Source organism: Melanostigma gelatinosum (assembly GCF_949748355.1).
Source record: "Melanostigma gelatinosum genome assembly, chromosome: 14".
Lineage (NCBI taxonomy): Eukaryota > Metazoa > Chordata > Actinopteri > Perciformes > Zoarcidae > Melanostigma > Melanostigma gelatinosum.
Genome location: NC_136647.1, coordinates 18,057,149 through 18,076,453, shown reverse-complemented (window position 1 = coordinate 18,076,453; position 19,305 = coordinate 18,057,149). Strand labels below are relative to the sequence as shown.

Sequence of the window (19,305 nt, the reverse complement as noted above, 5' to 3'; positions counted from 1 at the left end):
AAAAGCCAACAGTCCCCATGTGCACGGCTAGCTGTTAGCCGGTTTTATCAGTGTTCACACCAGTGATGCCCTGCAGGGTGATGTTGTGGACTTGTGTGCTGCAGACCTCAGTGTGTGTTTGACTTTCTCCCGCATGTGTAGATTCACTGTCCCTGTGTTAGCCGTGCTAACGTTAGCGCGCTAACGTTGAGCTAACGTTAGCCGTGCTAACGTTAGCCGTTTCTTACTGCTTACGTTAGCCTGCTTACTGCTAACGTAAATTTCAGGGAAACTTAACCTTTCCCTGAGATTTGCACGGTTTTATTAGACTGTTCACACCAGTGATGCCCTGCAGGGTGATGTTGTGGACTTGTGTGCTGCAGACCTTGCAGTCTGGGTGGGTTTGACTTTCTCCCGCATGTCCCTGTGTTAGCCTGCTTACGTTAGCCGTTTCTTATGCTGCGTTCACACCGGTTGCGTTGATTTTTTGACGCGCGTCGAGATTACATACAAAGTCTATGCACAGACGCGATGAGACTGGCCCGCCTCGATTTTGCGATCCCGCGGCGCGTTGGACGCGTTATTGCAGTGCGGTGGACGCGGTGGACGCGTTGGACGCCGCAAAATCGCCAACGCGCGAGTTGAAATTTTTCAACTTCAGCGACATAATCGCGTGACGCTGTGGCGCGATAGCCTATCAGCGTTGAGTTGCTCCCCCTGTCGTCACTGGCTTCCTGCCGTTGTTGAATCGGGAAATAAATCCTGTCGCCGTCTGTGTTCACCCAGAGCGCTACGATACCTCATATCAACAGAGACCGGACCAAACTATGTGTATGCATGTGTGTGTGTAAACCATACGGTACAAACAATAAATAGACGCTGCCGTATTTACGTCTACGTGACGTTATTGAGTGCTGGTGGAGCTGCTACGATGTTAGCATAGCCTAGCACCGATCCATCAGAGCTCCATTGAGAAGACCAGTAGCCTACAAATCGGTATCATTACGTAGTTATTTCGGAGTCCCTTTTTGTCGGAGAAGACAAGTACAAATCGGCATCATTACGTAGTTATTTCGGAGTCCCTTTTTGTCGGAGAAGACAAGTACAAATCGGCATCATTACGTAGTTATTTCGGAGTCCCTTTTTGTCGGTTTATTGCCGTTGAATCACAGCCAAATCAGTTTATTTTGTGTTCCTACAGCTGTAGTAAACAGCGACCGGTGGCTTGCTAGACACAGTGAATACAGCTCGATACAATCCACGGAGCTCCTCTGAACAATATTATGAACCAGACATGACGGCGTTTGGCATTCCGACGTTTGAGGGACTTCCACGACACGTACAAAGCAGCAATTGTCCTTATTCCTGTCATGGTTGACCGCGGAAAACAATGGCGGCCAGATGGAGGCTTCCAGGACGATAAACCACGCCCCCTCTCCGGCGCTACGAGATTTTGCGGCGACCGGTGTGAACACAACCGGCGGCGCGTTGGACGCTTTTTTGCAGTGCGTTGGACGCTTTTTTGCAATGCGTCAAAAAATCAACGCGACCGGTGTGAACGCAGCATTACTGCTGCCGAATGCAGCAGACGTAATACACGCGTGTCTTGTTTACTTTCTAAGCTAAGCTAAATACTAGCAGAGTTTGGGTGAGGGTGGCTGAGTTTGATTAGCCGAATATGGATACAATTTGACCGGATTCAAATCAGAGCCTTCGCGCTACGTTGCACACTTTGGAGCCGAGATATCTCAATGTTTTTACGGACAGCGACACGGTCTCTCTCTCTCTACAACCAACCACAGCTAAAGTCATGGAGTAGCGTTACCTGAGGAAAGCGGGTACGATAGTAGTTATAAGCTGTGTGGACATCCATTGCCAAATAATCTAGAGTCACTGTAACCGTGCACTTTATCACTGTAAGTATTGTTTTACCATATGTTCCAGAAAGAGTTATTTTTATACGACAGATGAATGCTCATTGTCTATAACAGGGGAATTTGTTTGAAGAGACGTCTGTATGATTCATTAGTGAATAAGGGCAGCTTGTTATGATGCAGAACATGCTGAATTCTGTGTTTTTACTACGAGGACGTTGCTACAGGCCCGATTGTATTTATTTTCCGATTGGTTATCTTTCCAATGATAGAAGAGATGTGTTAACTTGGGGGTAACATTTATATTTGTTAATAATATTGAATTAATAAAAGATAATTGAAGTAAATGTATCTATATTCTTTTTTACATGATGAATCTTTACAAATATGCTGTGTTTTTACAAATAGCAGAAAGTCACAGTGAGAAAAATATATAATATTTGCTACTTTCCTTGACAATCATTTTTTCATCAAGACAACTTAATAACTTAACCTTCATTGATTGTTCTATCTGACTTTATTGCAGCAACTTCTGACTGCAAAAGTGTCCTGTGTCTGCTATCCCCCAGAGTGTCCTGGTCAACCTCACTGACTGCACCATCCCACCGCAAGAGTGTCCTGGTCAACCTCACTGACCTGCCAGGCATGAAACGGTGAATGTTTCTCACTGAACAAGCGATTCCAATGTTAAAAAGCTTATGTGTGATGGTCTAGCTAAATTATGTGGAGGTGTATGGAGTGTAGTGTATCTCTATCTGGTAGATATGAGCTACTAAAACATATTAGACGACAGCACAGGCAGCGCTATCCATGCCCACACATAAACTGCCCATGTACTTTTAAGACGTGGAATGCTTTGCACATTCATTTAAGTATAGTCCATCTTCAACAAAACTCCCAGGAGCTGCTAGAATTGTCAACATTCAGTTGTCATTTGTGCACTTGTATTGATCTTCCACAGAGAAGGATTCTTTTTTACACATTTGCACTCATGTGAAGAGTCAAGAAACTGTTACTTGTATGTTTGGGGGTTGCAGTGTTCAAACAAATGTATACGGAACATTTCACTCTCACAAGACCAGGAAACACAATCCACATACATTCAAATATTTCAAGCCAGATGTAGTTACAACCAGTGAAGTTTCACAAGAATCCTGTGATAATCCTGAGGAAGATGAACATACTGAAGATAACCCTGCAGTTGAAGATGCGTGTATTGTGCATTTGCATGTCTTGAACGGACTGAACTGCAATATCAAATGTGTACCTAACAACAGTGACAACAAAATAGCCAAACTAATTTCTTTTTTGTGTAGGTGAATGCAGAATTCAAGAGAATCACAACAATCAATTTGCAGTCAAAGTTCTTCTCCCAGCTGGATCTTCACTCTGAAAACCTGATCCAGGTGTATGCCAAGAAAGGTGGAGTTCAAGGGAGAAAGATCAAGAGCATCATGGTACCCATAACCCAGGTATGATAACAATGGAAAAGTTGAAGAGAGGCTATTCTACTCGTAGAGCTTTTGTATTTTTTTACTTCCCCGTTGCTCTTATTGGTTGTCTGCACCTGTTGATAACGCCCCTTGGAAATTTAAAATGAACTGAGAGGTTCCAGAATAATACGCATTTCTGAAATTAGGGTGGTGATGCCAAGCTGTGATCGGTAGCGAACATTCAAAAACCTTGGGAGATTAATAAGAAACTTTAGGAAAGGTGTAGTTGAAGTCATAGGCGCCAGCAGCTACTGGATCCCAAGGGTTCACATACTAATGCACACATGGATATTGCATGGTTAATCATTGTGATTAATAAGCTGGTTGGTTGAGATGGTGTTCCTAATGTTATTTTATTTTGCATATTTTCTCTTATCTGCATACTTAGACTGACAGCGTTGACGTCAGACGAGAATGCGTCCTCAAAGGTCTGTGTCTACCTGAACGAAGATCCAGAGAAGCTGGTGATGGAATACAAGGTATGTTCATTTACCTTTATCTTTATTTGGGGATGATCACAGTTGGAATAGATGTGGTTTCCTCTTGGTTGCCATTAGCTTTAAAAACGTGAAACTTTTATTTACCTTAGTAATGCTAGAATAACAACCACTGATCTCATGGTAACAGACAAGCCACTGGTAGGGCTTAGTCATTGAAGTACCTCACCATGGCTCAGTGAAACAATTTAATATCAGGTAGTCATAATGTCTTTTAATTATGTGAATAAAGTTATTGATAGCTGTTTATACAGTCAAATTAATATGTGCAATAAAAATGGGATGTAATGCACATAAGTGAAAATTATTGCCCTTGTTAATTGTTTTGTCACAGAATTTCGAAAGCAGTCAAACGGCCATGGCAGAGACCGTCTTTGGAATCCTTGTCATTTGAAAAGAAGGTGCAGAGCCCAGTGATGACCCTGAGGATGTTCGAGTCATTCTGGAGGGGGTGGAAGTGCTAGATGAGTTGGAAAAGGTACCTTTTGCGGTGTCAATGTTGCTTGCGCTCGTGTATGCTCTCAACCTGAGCTACCTTCCAGAGCTCAAGTACACATTCGAAGCTCTGCAGAAGATCATGATGGAAACAAACTATCCATCAAAGGACAAGCTCTCAAAACAAAGCTTTTCCATTAGTTTGAGACTGCCCACTGATGGCTAAAGCAGATAAGAAACTTCCGTGTTTCTGTGCTATTTTCTGTAATCCTGTGAGTTCACCAGGACATTAAACGACAAGTGCAGTAAGTTAGTAATTGCAAAATGTAAAAAGGAATGTTTTAAGAAGAATGTTTGAAATCTTTTAAGAAGAATGTTTGAAAGGTTTTAAGAGGAATGTGTTTTTTTTTTTTTTAGACCGCTTGTTTTTTTTCAAATGGATTAAGTACCAAGATCCACTATATTGGCACTTTCAAAAATAAGTGAAGCAGTGTACTTTATTATTTTGAATGTATGTATGTCATAGAAAGTTGAAAAAACTTGTAATTTTGATATGTATGTTTGCAAGCAACTGGTTGTTAAAACATTATTCAGTGCCTCCTTTGAGAAATACAATTGTATTGCAACATCTCCCATTTGTCTTGTTATGTTTCCAGCCGGCTGTATATTTTGTTAAAACTTAAGTTTCAGTTCTGGTTCACGGTAAACGTTTAAAAAATGTTAACACTCTAAAGTTATTTTTAGAATTACCTTAGCTAAATCATGGAAAGTATTTCAACACGATTAAACGTGGAGTTGGCAGGTGCTTGTATGAGTCTATAGACCCATACAAGCACCTGACAACTCCACGTTTTAATCAAAAAAAATGATGCTTTCAACGAACTTAATAAAATCATGGAAAGGATTTCCACACGATTAAAATGCTTTCTTCAAGCAAAAAGCAATTCTGTTGGATCAACGTAATTTATTCGGGTTAGTCCAACCTATTTTACTTGGGCCGGATTCAATTAATTCATTTGGGTTGGTCCAACGTAATTGACTGTTGTATTTTTTACTAATGTAGAATTAGTCAAACCAACCCTAATCAATTAAGTTGATCCTACTCAAGTACTTTAAGTTGGATCAACATAATTGTTTTATGCTTAAAGAAAGCATTTTAATCATGTGGAAATCCTTTCCATGATTTTATTAAGTTCGTTGAAAGCGTCGTTTTTTTGAGTGTACATGTGTACCGTGCATAATAAATGAATGGATCAAATTAATCTCAACATTTCAGCACAAATCAGTGTCCTGTGTGAGAGACAAGCGAAAGGGGGAGGGAATCGGTTCTTCCTCTTGGACAAACAGGAGTGTCTGAGCTGTGGTTAGGATCAAAGCTGCTGGCAGAACAATCAACATCCAGATGATATATGGATTGTAAACAGCATTGGCTATCATGAACTTAACGACACATAACTTTTATAAACTCAGATGTTTCCACTGTTCGAGATTTGTTGAACTTCAAGCTTGCACAATTAATAAAGACGCACGATAGTAAGTCAGTAATGTGAGATGAGTTTTGTACGACGACAGAACAAGATCAGAACAAAAGCAAACAAAACAACCAGCTGGGCAATTCAGATTCTTTTTTTTCTCTTGGGGAAACGCAAGGGTGGGGGCAAGCCAACCAAAGGATTCCTCTTCTGGGAACAATGAATATATATACGTCTTGTGGCAATTCATCCAATAGTTGCTGAGATAATTCGGTCTGGACCAAAGCGGTGTACAAACCGAGAGACAGACTTTGCACCCTTGGAGACTAAGAAAAGCAATTATGTTATAGATAACGAAGGAGCCCGAAATGGTAACCTTTCTTACCGTGGTGCAGAATATGACTGGCAGGTTGTAAACTGTCATCAATTATTTCTAAAAGATGATTGCTAATGTTTCAAGAAGAACTGAAGGGAATGAGGTTACAGCAGTGGCGAGAATAGCATCTGCTCAACTACATGGAAAAAGTAATTAAGTGGAGTCACGCAGGCCCCCGTTTTGCAAGTGGTGGTTGCATACGGTAATTTCCTGTGTGTTGCTTCATAACCTGTCCTTTTACCAAGAACATGGGGGGGAAGTGATTTTATGGTTATCTTACAGAAACCTACAGAAAGCCTTTCAAAACGATAGCGAGTCCTTAAAAAGTAAAGCCATGGCGATAAGATGCTGTGTAAGAAAATGTGCTTAACAGGAGATTAGGAGCATTTTGATTGCTTCTCAATGGCTCTCAACATGGCTACACCTGAGCCGGTGGCACATGTGCTTACAGAGCTAACATTCACCTGAGTGGGAACCAGAAGGTGGACGTTACGCTTCCGCGACGACTCAGTTATCAGCTGTAACCGTCGTGAGCTATAGCTAGCTAGCCAGTGGGACACGCTCACATGCAGCAACATGCATTACCCTTCAGGCAAGTGTTCCTTCCGGACATCTTATCAGATGTCATCAAATTGTCCTCCTGCATTAAACCACTCAGTGTTTTGTAACCAGCACTGCTGACACTGATTCACTGATTACCCAGATGTATGCAGCTTCCTGCAGCACATTACATCTCTTAATACTGCAGACAGTCACAAATGCTACTCAGTGTGCAATAAATATTGGTGTCCCTGCAGCCGGTTAGCTCACAGGAAGCTGTTGCAATGTGACAATCTGTCATGGCTGCCATCGGCTTGTGTCAGTGCTGATAAGAAGTTGGAAATCATTTTGGCATTCAAAGTGCATTTCTCCATCAAAAAAAGGAAAAGTTCCTTGCACCCATGGATGTATTAAGGGGAACTGGATAGTGCTTTCAAAGATGCCCCCCCCCCCCCTATTCATTCCTTTGAAAATTAAAATTCTCTGAATAAAAAGAGGGTGATTGTGTAAGGGTGAGATGCTTTTTCGGGCCAGTACCTGTTGCCATCACTGAGCCAAAAAACCCCGCTATACAGCAGTACTTTGTTGCTGGGAGCTTGCACGCACCTCCTCATGAACCTCACGCCAGTGACAATTGCATTTAGTACTGGCAGGTCTATGCGGTCTTCTGACAATACTGACCTGCAATGCACCTTTTCAGTTTGTTTTCAGTGTTGTGATTTGATTGTGTCGTTGCATGGAAATTAATCGTCAGTCAGTTGATGACAAAAGCCAAATAATTGTAATTTCAATGAACGTTTTTAATTTATTTGTGACAGTAAATGCATTTTTCATTGTCTTATTTGTTTTTATTTTAGGCATTTTAAATCTTCCATACAATATTTCAGATCCTAATATTTAGAAAACATTACAATTAAAGGGTGTGATTTAAACAGTATGCACCTTGTCAAACCAATGAACCTGTGAAGATACCTGCCAGTCCGTACTGGGGTTAAAAAATTCACAAAACCCTTATGACGTCAAACTTCTGCGCCGAAATCTTACCACGTGGGGACGGGTTTTTTTTGCAGGTAGCAAAACATCCGCAGTGACGCTTTGCTGGTCTGTCAGGGAGCATGAGAAACACTTTAACGTTACAAAAATCTCAAACAAGAACCGCAAAGGTTTCGCTCCGAGAGTCACCTTTTCTAGACCATGCCCCACGACCCCGACCCTCCTCCGGCTAAAAAATTCAAGCCGGGGTCTGTTTTTTTCCGTCTCGATAGGAATAAACCTGGAATGCTGCTGCCTAGAAAGGGGAATGCCACCACTCCGATAGACGTGCAGAGGAAACAGCTTCCCATCTACCAGGCGAAACCTCAGCTGCTGAACCAGCTGAGACAGCTTCACAATGCTATTCTCATAGGTGAGGAGCTCGCTGCTACAGTTAGCTCATGCTGCTACAACGTTAGCCGCTGTTTGTGCGACTCGATTAAAGGGATGATCCGCTCTAAAATATAACTATATCGTCAGCTTGTTGATATTATGACGATGCAGCTCAGTTTTAATCAGTACATTCCGACAAATCTTGTTCTCTGATTCACATCAGCTTGCCCTATTTCTATAAATGTTATAGCCTGAGTTATTATTTCAACTGTATAAGTGAGTTGTATCATATCTGGGTGAACATCATGCTCAGAAAATGTTATTTCTACTCTACAGATTTAAAGTGAAGCACCCGATCGCTGTCTAACTTTGACCCCTTTTCTCTCACGCATCAGGGGAGACTGGCTCCGGGAAGACCACTCAGATCCCCCAGTATCTGTACGAGGCCGGTATTGGGCGACAGGGCATCGTTGCCATCACTCAGCCCCGCAGAGTCGCTGCGATCTCACTGGCAGCAAGGGTGGCAGAGGAGAAGAAGACTCCGCTCGGCAAGCTGGTATGTACAAATGGCATGTCTCTCTCCCTTGTTTACATGAATTCTATCTGTGAGGTCAAAAGCAGACTTTTCGTATCAGCACTCCCATCAGTTTACGGTAAACCAACCCAACTTCCTTCCAGGTTGGTTACACGGTGCGCTTCGAGGACGTCACCTCCTCCGAGACGAAGCTGAAGTTCATGACGGACGGCATGCTCCTGCGCGAGGCCATCGGCGACCCCTTGCTGCTGCGCTACACCGTGGTGGTCCTGGACGAGGCTCACGAGCGCACCGTGCACACGGACGTGCTGTTCGGCGTGGTTAAGACTGCTCAGCGCAGGCGCAGAGAGCTGAACAAGATTCCCCTGAAGGTAGGGGTTCCAGTTGTCACGGCTTCAATGAGATATTTTACACCGGGCTAATCCCTAACACTGCATGATGACACGAGCTCTCTCTTTATTTATGTCTAGAAACTCATTTTCTGGTAAAGCATCTCTTTATATCCACCCAAACTGCAGCTTCTCTGTTTTGTGTTTGACCCGCACAGGTCATAGTGATGTCAGCCACGATGGATGTGGATCTGTTCTCTGAGTACTTCAACAAGTCGCCTGTGCTGTACCTGGAGGGCCGGCAGCATCCCATTCAGATCTACTACACCAAGCACCCGCAGTCCGACTACCTGCAGGCTGCGCTCGTCTCCGTCTTCCAGATCCATCAGGTCAGGGCCGGACCGGGAATCTAATGCCAGGCCAATCTCCACGCATAACTTTTAATATCAGTATTATTTCTTTTAGTTTTTACGACACACAAAAACTGCTTCAGAAAAAGTTAATAACAGCCACGAGTCTTCAGTTTACAGAGTTAATTGCAATTCCACAAATACAGCTACAGGAATAAATATTAATATATGTATATCATTTAGGAGTGTTTGTTTTGCACTTCCTACAGTGATTGTGTTTAAATACTCGTGTAATCGGTAGTTTTTCCAATTTCATATCAAAGCCCTAGCCATAGAGTCGCTTTCCTTCAGCATGATACAAAAACACAAACCTGCGAGTAAACAGACTGTGCTCATATTCTGCGATGATTGTTCTCGACACTGGAACAGAACTCGGCCTTTTTGTTTGCACGCAGGAGGCACCGCCGTCCCATGACATCTTAGTCTTCATGACGGGTCAGGAGGAGATCGAGGCCCTGGCGAGGACATGCCGGGACATCGCCAAGCATCTGCCGGACGGCTGCGGTCCCATGCTAGTTATCCCTCTGTATGCATCGCTGCCCCCGGCACAGCAGCTCAGGGTCTTCCAGGCGGCTCCCAAGGTAACAGTGAGCGTGCAGGAGAAACGGAGCAAAAGAGAAAAAGAGAGCACACATTGTGCTCAAACAGAAGATCTGAGCTGATCAGCAATAATGTGTTTAAAGCACGTATGGCTTTGTTTTAGCTTTCCTTCTTATTTAAAGCGCCACATAACTGTACGATGAATACATTTTATATGAAATGAAGTCTACGATACATTTTCAGGGATGCAGGAAGGTCATCCTCTCCACCAACATCGCCGAGACGTCGGTCACAATCTCTGGGATCAAATTCGTCATCGACACGGGGATGGTGAAGGCCAAACGCTTCAACCCTGGTCAGATGATTCAGTCTTCACACACGCTCTCATATCAGCATTAAGTTCAGCACAGCATTCTATTGAATCCTCAAACATGTAATCATGACTCGTGCCTTTTATGAGTCCCAGAAGAAGAGCCACCTAGTTTTTATCACACGTAGGTCCACAGCGATCAGTGGAAAGTCACTAAGTATGTACTCAAGTACTGTATTTAAGTACAATTTTGAGGTACTTGTTTTTGACTTGTTCCATTCACTCCTAATTTCTATTAGTTGTCGTAAAAAGAGGACTCTGGATGTTCTTTCTATTTTTTTAATTCAATTTGTTAACATCATTACTGTGATTGCTCATAGAAAACATATGAACGTTACCACGCAGACAATTAACCTCTGCAATGCCTTCTGATTATTTATCAAGACATTTCTCATGGTAAACACACGCATACAGACAATTATACATCATCAATAAATGAGATGAATGTAGAGGAATCCTCAGTTGTTTTTATGGGAATGTGGATCTCTCGGTTTGATCCACAATGTTCCACATTCCACACATAAGTGAGTCCTGCAGTGTGGGAGTGCCGTGGTCTTGACTCGTTACTCACTGATCTTGTCATGATGCACATGGTTGCGTCTGTATTGACAATCTAAGATGTATATACAATCTTATCTGTCACAGGTGCTAGTACTTATTTTTTTGTTTGTTGATACTTTCAGTAAGAGTTACATGAGAGTGTTGTGTTTTAGTTGTTAATTGGCTCTGATGTGACTCTTCCTGTGCCGGGTGACTCTCAGACAGCGGGCTGGAGGTGCTGGCCGTGCAGCGGGTCTCTAAAGCCCAGGCGTGGCAGCGAGCCGGCCGGGCCGGCAGGGAGGACTCCGGCTCCTGCTATCGCCTCTACACCGAGCAGGAGTTCGACAACCTCGCCTCCATGACTGTGCCCGAGATCCAGAGGTGCTGGAGGACATCTTTATCTTTTGTCTTCACACAGATAATAGCCTCCGCCACATGTTGATGCATTTAGGTCAGCGTGATTGAACTGCCGCTCTCCTGTGCGTGTGTGTGTGTGTACTTGCAGGTGTAACCTATCCGGTGTGATGCTGCAGCTCATGGCTCTGGGGATTCCAGATGTGATGAATTTCGACTTCATGTCCAAGCCCTCGCCAGGTAAGACGCCATCGCCGCACATTCTGGTAGTCATCCAGCCGGGTCGGTGCGTCGTAGTGACCCGCTGTGTTTATCCCAGAGGCCGTCCGCTCGGCCGTGGATCATTTAGAGCTGCTCGGGGCCTTGGAGAGGAAGGAGGGGCAGGTTTTCCTCACCGCTCTTGGAAAGAAGATGGCAAGCTTCCCTCTGGAGCCCAGATATGCCAAGGTAAACACAACAACAAATAAGCGTGCCACACTGCGCGTGTTGACTGAGAGTGACAGCCTGTGGCCTGCGGCGCCGCACGGGTCGCTCGCTCGACTCAATTAGATTACGGTGTGACCTTTCCCTGTCTCGTGCGCTCCGTCTCACAGACCATCCTGCTGTCCCCCGACTACTCCTGCTCCGAGGAGATTCTGAGCATCGTGTCCCTGCTGTCGGTGGACACCGTGCTGTACAACCCTCCCGCCCGGCGGGAGGAGGTGCTCGCCGCACGCAAGAAGTTCTCCTCCAGCGAAGGAGACCACATGACGCTGCTCAGCATTTACAGAGCGTTCAAGAAAGTCAGCGGCAACAAGGTGAGCAGAGCTGAACGAGGAGACGTGTGTGGCGACATGTTGCTGGGCTACCTTTCTAATCTGGTGTACGTCTGCCGTTCCAGGAGTGGTGTCGGGAGAACTTCGTCAACAGCAGGAACATGAGTCTGGTGAAAGAGGTCCAGGCTCAACTCAAAGATATCTGCCTTAAGGTACACATCTGGAAATTATTGAGAATACTGAGGAAGTTCTCTGGAGGGCTGGGAAGTGTCACCTGAAATTCATATCACAATCCTAATCAGATTATCTTGGTAACAATTAATGAAACAGCGTCTCATTTGTTTACCAAAACTGGGGAATCTAAATATAATAGACTACGTTTTGCAACCATCAAATAAGTCATATCAGGTCTATTAATATATGTGATTACACTTTTATGGCTATTTTATTCCATCAGCGGGATGTTTTTGGGTATGGAGTGACATTATTTATGAATAATGATTGTGTAAAATAAAAACAGCAGTCCGTCTGTTCTTGTTGATAGCTAGTGTTGTTGCCATACTGGAATTTGAACTGTGATACAATACCTTTTAAATCTATTGATATTTGACATAGGGATGGGTCATCATTTTAGATGAGTCATCAAATTCTACAAAATAGTTTCGGTGACTATCCTCTTGCCTTAAAAAAGTACATATTACCGTTGTAACGCCTGGTATTAACGTGACTACGCCGCAGAACAGTAAAATGGACTTCATTCCAACTAGACAGAAACAAAACAATACTCAGCAAAACCATCTTCTTTTCCACTGACCCAACCATTCAGCTCAATATGAAGATGGAGTCGTGTGGGCCGGACACGGAGAGCGTTCGCCGCTGCCTCGCCCACGGGATGTTCGTCAACGCCGCCGAGCTGCAACCCGACGGCAGCTACTTGGCCCTGGACACCCACCAGCCCGTGGCCATCCACCCGTCCTCCGTCCTGTTCCAGGCCAAGCCGGCCTACGTGGTCTTCAATGAGCTGCTGCACACGTCCCGCTGCTACATGAGGGACCTGTGCTTGGTGGACGCCGACTGGCTGCTGGATGCAGCGCCGGAGTACTTTGGCCGCAAACTCCGCCCCACCAAGAGCTAACCAACGGAGAGACGGGACTGCAGCGAACCCCCTTCCCTTCCTCAAGCCACCCCAGTGGCGATGCAACTGAAAAAATGTATTCGCCTCACGAAGATGAATTTGGACGAGGACGCTTATTGATTTAACACAAGTGCAAATCCGAACAGAACACTTTTCTGTGTCGTTAACTTCTCTGGATCTCACTACCTCCCAGCTCACGAGCGTTTGGCACGTTGTCACTGCAGCAGAGATCTGCATATCGAGGCCTCACAACTTTGACTAAGAGACTGTAAGACTGTAATTCAGATTTTATATGCTGTGTTTCTTCCGCTTGGCAGAATTTGATCTTGCCATTTGGGCACCTGGAAAAGGAAAAAGATGTCATGCATCGGTTCTTTCAACATTTGCATGCCTTTTAACCGCACGGATAACCTCACTTAAGCTTTGTCTTTGGCTGAGACGATTTATCTGTTTATTTTTTCATAAAAAAATCGAATCAGACTCGATAGAATGCCGCTCTCCATATGTTTATCTCATAACATATTTACTTAATTGTAAAGCCACCTACCCGACACGATTCAGAAACCTGCAGTAGACTGGCTGGTGGTTCTTCTCTGTTTCATTTTGAGTTAACCGTCTTTGGAATGTTAGCTTCTCAGAAGCTCAATACAGCAGTCTTGTCTTAAGCCATCCCACCATGTAGTTTTGGGTTTATACAAAGTGGTCTTAAAGGATTTTATATATGCAAAGACAGATCTGTCTTCTCAATCTCTGAAAGAAAATATGAAAATTGCCAAAGTTGGAGTTAAAACATTTTTACATTTGTACATGTCACTGTGACATGACTTAACTTTTATAATTTCTCTACATGCAGCACTCGTCTCCTCAGCTTGTGCATGCCTTTTTTGTTGTTGTAATGATTGTACCACCGGTTCCCCAAATACATGCACATGAGAAGTAGCATGCCTCGTTCTCCAGGTTCTACTCTTTGCCGTTGTACGTCACTCAGCACCTACACAGGCGTACGCTGGTATGCAATGTATGCAATGTATGCAATGCATGGAGACTGTAGTCAACGATCTGATCCCTCAGGTCTTTCATACTTTGTAGAATGTAAATCACGCCATGTTTCGGAATAGGATGGATGCTCCTCTTGTCTTCTTTTTTTTTTTTTACACTGAACTCAGGACTGTACAATATTTAACTGTAACCTGAATAAATTGCTATTTCTAACTGTTGAATACCAAATGCATCTGGGATAGACATTCATCAGACCATGTTACAAAGAGGTTGGATGTTCAGTGCTGTGTTGATCATACTGCCCTTTTTTTTTTTCTTTTTCTCTTCTCAGTCACAACGGAAAAGTAGACAATCTAAGATCTGCATGTTATGACGTTTGTAAGATTAAATGCTCGCGTTTGATAAGTTTACTATGAGTGTATTTATTATGGAGTCTTGCATAACCACCATTGTTTTAATTTCTACTAAAATCAAGTCACTGTCCAACAGAACAAGTCTACATGAGAGAGTAAAGATTCAGAGGCACGAGGGGGAGACAATAATAGTCCCATCGTCCATAGCTGTGAGTGTCTGTTAAAGTTCCTTTAACTACTACTTGTACTATATCGGACCTGAAAACATTCAAAATTAATGTTTTGGATGTTATAAAAACTCAGTAATTTGTATGTATTTTCAAACTTACAAATGATGTCAAATGGAATGGAGTTATACCTTACTCATTACATTTTGCTACAATAATCTATTAATTTTACAGATTAGTTTTATTGGGACATAGGACAACAACTAAAGTTTTGCTGTCCTGGGTTTGTTGTAAAACAGCGCCATCTTCTGGCAGCATGGCGTCATGTCTAAATGATGCAACTGATGCACCGCATTTCCCTGAGAAGTACTTTTCTGAGAATGATGCAACCCTTTCCTCCAGGATGTCATGTCCGCGGTAGCCACGTTACATATTTATTTATTTACATTTATCTGTCCTCTCGTCTGTGGTGGACAGCTGCAGAGACATGTGTTATGTCTTGCAAGCATTGGGGGACATAAAACATGTAACCTTCTTCTTTATGAAGCCAGAGGGGGCGCTGTAGGGTAGTTTGGGACATACCATTACACATATATATATATATATATATAGTTGACTACTTTATTATATTAAAAAGGCAACTTATTCATATAGCCGTGGTCTTATTTGAAATTGTCTTAAGACACAGAAAATAATTTTGTTTTATTTATTTTGCCTCCTACGTATTATTTCCGGTTCAGAGGTCATAGTTAATAAAGGTCAATGCGTCCTTCCACACGTGTGTCCTGTGAGCTTCCAGGAGCAGAAACGGGGAGCTAGCCGGCTTGTGTGTGCTGTCGAAACGTAACGTTATTTATTCCGTCGTTACACGCCGTGACATTTCTATAACGTTACAGTCATGCTAAAGTCCGTTGTCCGTGCGGTGGGAGCCGCTGTTCGCGTTTCTACAGCCACCGCGTCCACAGCCCGAGCTCTGCCACTCAGCTGCCCGACACTGTGCTCTCCAAGCTCGGCGACAACTCGGCCCTTCACCCGGTCTCTCTGGATGCTGAATAGCAAAGGAGCCTCGTCGGGCTGCCGGCCCAAACTGTTCACTTCAAAAGCGTTGAATCCCTCGGTGTCGTGTGGATGTGGAGGACTGCACACAGAAGGTAACATTAGATGTAGTAGTCATTCGATAAGCTAGCTAATGATAGCTTGCTTTGTATCAGGCAATAAATGAACCTCTATGGCGTGAGAGAAACGCGATAGCTGAGTAGAGAAGACCTCAAGTCGCTGAATTACCTGGATTTTCTCATTTTTAAAGACACTTATACACAACACTAGTCAGCAGTCTCTCAGACCCACAGTGTAACCTCTCACTGTGAACAGTTAGCGTTCACCTTGAAACATTGTTCCGCTATCCTCACCACAATCGGTAAGAAGACAATGTAATTAGATTTAAAAGAGAGTAAGTGTTGTTCAAATAAGTCCTGTCTTATTGTAGTGTTAACATGTGAAATAGCTTGGTGAGTATCCAGGTTGAGGTTTGAAGGCATCTTTTAAGTGCACTTATATTGATATTAGCAATTGCAATTACACAGTCAAATTATTTAATATTCCAGAGTATCAGTTGAGCATCAACTTGTGCATATTCTGTTGATAAATTAGGATAAAATATTTAAAAAACTGTTTCAATTGTACAAAATGTCCTAAAGCACAGTAGCATTGTACTTAACGTTGCGGGTCGCGATCACCAAAATCACCATTTTTGTCATAATTATATAACCTGTTAAACATTTTTTTAAACAGGAGACAAAGCATTTGGCGCTTTCCTGTCTGATGAAATCAAAGAGGAGGCGAAGATCCAGAAAAACAAAACCCTGCCGAAGATGTCTGGAGGATGGGAGCTGGAGATGAACGGCACGGAGGCCAAACTCACGAGGAATGTTGCTGGAGAGAAGTTAGGCTGGATCCGTCTCCGATTATCAAATCCTTGATGACACGTGGACACGCTAATGAACTGTTGATCTGTCTTCTTTTCTTTCTTTTTTTACAGAATCACTGTTACATTTAATGTCAACAACAGTATTCCGCCAAACTTTGAGGAAGAGGCAGATCAAGGACAGCAGAAGCCAGCGGAAGAAGAGGCGAGTCATAACAAACCTATAGTTGTGACAGTTGTTCAACAAAATGCAAAATGATTGGCATTAAAATATGAACATTATAATTTCTTTACAGGCAGAAGTTGTGTCAACACCCAACTTTGTTGTCGAAGTAATAAAACAGGCTACAAAACATTCCCTCGTGTTTGACTGCCATTTCCCTGAAGACGAGGTAAGCGCACGGACTGCGTTCGTTCACACAGACGTCACCGCGTCGGCACGTGTAATATCGACTGCAGCAGTGTGTGACCTTTCAGTCTTGACAGTTTGAGTTGAATAGAAAAAGCTGGATTTTGCGTTTTGCAGGTGAGTCACGGTGAAGGAGAGGAGGAGAGCGACATCTTTGCCATTCGTGAGGTCAGCTTCCAGCCCGAGGGAGACACCGACTGGAAGGAGACCAGCTACACGCTCAACACAGACTCTCTGGACTGGGTGAGATTTGAATGGCCCGGAAACGGAGATAAATAATACACGTAGCAACCGCTGATGAAGCTGACGATAGCTGTGTTTAGTAGGAGTCCCCGTTCACCGGTGATAACTTCATCGCTGTTGTTTTTCAGGCCCTGTACGACCATCTGATGGACTTCCTGGCCGACCGGGGGGTCGACAACACCTTCGCCGATGAGCTGATGGAGCTGAGCACTGCCGCCGAGCACCAAGAGTACATCAAGTTCCTGGAAGACCTCCAAGACTTTGTCAAATGTAACTAATGTTAAATAGATGCTAAAATTCACTTTTCTTCGATGCACCGTTGGAGGTATGCTAACCCAGTAATGTTGTGAGAGACTGATGACGATCACTTGTTGCCAGCAGTTGTCAAACTTGGCTGCAAATGTGTTTCTCTTCATTAAAACGTGACTTTATTTTTCAGTAAGTTAAGTGAGAGTTTAAAATTAAATATACGAAGGTCGTGAACGATGCAGGTCATGAACCATCTTTGTTCCCGTCGTAACCAGAGCGGTTTGATACGCTCCAGTGAGTATTAGTGAATATCCTAAAGCCAGTAAAGGGACATTTTGGTCAAGGTTTGAACTCTAAACAAAAACTTCATGAAAATGAAACAGTTTACAGAATCCGTCATCACTTCAACGTGTGAGACTGCTCCTAGTTTTACAGCCCCAGTCTTTGCTCTCGCTGGCTTTGAGTTAATTTTGACTAATGTTGCTTTCACTCTGTCAGACCATAGAATGTGAAGTCTAATAAATATGAATGGCATGCATAAGGATGTCTTCGGATAATGTAACGGTTTCCAATTAAACAGTTTCATAATAAAGGGTGATTTTATTCTGTCAGACAATTAAAATGACAAATAGGCCAAACTACATTTATTAGAACACAGCAAAGCACTAAAACGTATAAATGCTCTACAAGTTAAGAGTAATTAACGCGGTTTTAACCCTTTGCTATTCAGGCCAGAATTAAACCAAGTCTACGCTTGACTATAAGATGGATATCTGCAGGTGCCAAACCACTGAAGATGGGCTCATATTCTCTCGCAATATTCAATTTGTAATATTTCTCTGCTAATCCCGGCTAAAAGTAAAAAGGGAAAGGATGAGTTGCACAGAATCGGTGCACAACTCCAGACTCTGATCAGATATGTAAAGTACCATTGTGTATGTGACTGATCACAAGCAGCACCGTGTCTTCTGAACTCTCTTCATGTTGCGACGTCGTGCTTCTGCTCTGGTGACAGACGTGGGTTCACGTTGTCATTCCGTCCAAGTCTCGTGAATCTCAGCATCACGTGGAGGAAATGTCTTCAAAGTTGATTCAAACACATTCTCTGAGTAGATTCTGGAGGTCAAAGGTCAAGCTCACCGTGACCTTGCAAAATATGTTTTTTTTATGCCATAACTCAAGAATTCATATGCGAATTATGGCAACATTTAACACGAATGTCTAATGGGATAAAATGATGACATTTTACATCCAAAAGGTCAACTTCTAAGGGCTTAGAAGATGTGTGTTAAGCATTCACGTTTACACGTTGACATTTTGGAACAGACTCTTGAAGATTCTCACTTGATTTAAATAAGCCACGCCTCATATTAAGGTTAGATACATTTAGGAATATATATATATATATATATAGATACACTCCCCGGCCACTTTATTAATTAAATTAGTTAAATTGCGTGTTAACAGAAATAGCTCATCAGCCAATCACGTGGCAGCAACTCAATGCATTTAGGCATCTCGACGTGGTGAAGACGACTGGCTGAGGTTCAAAGCGAGCATCAGAAAGGGGAAGAAAGAGGATTGAAGTGACTTTGAACGTGGCATGGTTGCTGGTGCCAGACGGGCTGGTCTGAGTAGTTCAAAAACTGCTGATCTACTGGGATTTTCACTCACAATCAGCTCTAGGGTTCACAGAATGGTCAGAAAAAGAGAAAATATCCAGTGAGCGGTAGTTGTGTGGATGAAAATGCCTTGTTGATGTCAGAGGTCAGAGGAGAATGGGCAGTTACAACTGAGAATACCAACTGAGGATATTTTCTTGGCACACTTTGGGCCCCTTTGTACCAATTGAGCATCGGCCGACCTGAGTATTGAGCATGTCCATCCCTTTATGAGCACAGTGGACCCATCTTCTGATGGCTACTTCCAGCAGGATAATGCACCGTGTCACAAAGCTCAAAT

At 43.2% G+C, this 19,305-nt stretch overlaps 2 protein-coding genes and 1 long non-coding RNA gene across 7 annotated transcripts; all 3 read left to right on the top strand.

Annotated features, from left to right (window-relative positions):
• The first annotated feature begins 127 nt into the window (after window positions 1-127).
• LOC306788348 lies at window positions 128-4,908 on the top strand. Of its 4 annotated transcripts, none has more exons than XR_013772594.1 (5): window positions 128-376; window positions 2,380-2,496; window positions 3,170-3,325; window positions 3,735-3,825; window positions 4,178-4,908. It is a non-coding gene; the product is annotated as an uncharacterized lncRNA (long non-coding RNA). The 4 variants fall into 4 exon arrangements; XR_013772595.1 differs by having other exon boundaries at window positions 2,380-2,506; window positions 3,180-3,325; XR_013772596.1 differs by having other exon boundaries at window positions 2,380-2,506.
• A 2,911-nt stretch (window positions 4,909-7,819) lies between these two features.
• dhx33 (DEAH (Asp-Glu-Ala-His) box polypeptide 33) lies at window positions 7,820-14,408 on the top strand. Its single transcript, XM_079284123.1, has 12 exons — window positions 7,820-8,071; window positions 8,427-8,587; window positions 8,710-8,937; window positions 9,114-9,284; window positions 9,701-9,886; window positions 10,089-10,200; window positions 10,977-11,136; window positions 11,261-11,349; window positions 11,429-11,556; window positions 11,703-11,906; window positions 11,990-12,076; window positions 12,691-14,408. The coding sequence occupies exons 1-12, from the start codon at window positions 7,861-7,863 to the stop codon at window positions 12,997-12,999; spliced, it is 2,046 nt and encodes a 681-aa protein (XP_079140249.1). The 5' UTR covers window positions 7,820-7,860; the 3' UTR covers window positions 13,000-14,408.
• An 874-nt stretch (window positions 14,409-15,282) lies between these two features.
• On the top strand, window positions 15,283-17,581 carry c1qbp (complement component 1, q subcomponent binding protein). 2 transcript variants are annotated; one of them, XM_079283177.1, is made up of 6 exons: window positions 15,283-15,669; window positions 16,310-16,460; window positions 16,557-16,647; window positions 16,739-16,834; window positions 16,969-17,094; window positions 17,223-17,581. In XM_079283177.1, the coding sequence occupies exons 1-6, from the start codon at window positions 15,417-15,419 to the stop codon at window positions 17,370-17,372; spliced, it is 867 nt and encodes a 288-aa protein (XP_079139303.1). In that variant the 5' UTR covers window positions 15,283-15,416; the 3' UTR covers window positions 17,373-17,581. The 2 variants fall into 2 exon arrangements, with proteins under 2 accessions (XP_079139303.1, XP_079139304.1); XM_079283178.1 differs by having other exon boundaries at window positions 16,557-16,651; window positions 16,743-16,834.
• The last annotated feature ends 1,724 nt before the right edge of the window (window positions 17,582-19,305 follow it).

What these genes read in the sequence shown, in the direction of transcription:
- dhx33 (XM_079284123.1), top strand. Translation starts at nt 7,861, where the DNA reads ATGCCCCACGACCCCGACCCTCCTCCGGCTAAAAAATTCAAGCCGGGG. An exon ending in ACTGTGCCCGAGATCCAGAG is followed by an intron (nt 11,137 to 11,260) that starts GTGCTGGAGGAC and finishes GTGTACTTGCAG; the next exon opens with GTGTAACCTATCCGGTGTGA. An exon ending in AGAAAGTCAGCGGCAACAAG is followed by an intron (nt 11,907 to 11,989) that starts GTGAGCAGAGCT and finishes CTGCCGTTCCAG; the next exon opens with GAGTGGTGTCGGGAGAACTT.
- c1qbp (XM_079283177.1), top strand. Translation starts at nt 15,417, where the DNA reads ATGCTAAAGTCCGTTGTCCGTGCGGTGGGAGCCGCTGTTCGCGTTTCT. An exon ending in AGAAGCCAGCGGAAGAAGAG is followed by an intron (nt 16,648 to 16,738) that starts GCGAGTCATAAC and finishes ATTTCTTTACAG; the next exon opens with GCAGAAGTTGTGTCAACACC. An exon ending in GCCATTTCCCTGAAGACGAG is followed by an intron (nt 16,835 to 16,968) that starts GTAAGCGCACGG and finishes TGCGTTTTGCAG; the next exon opens with GTGAGTCACGGTGAAGGAGA.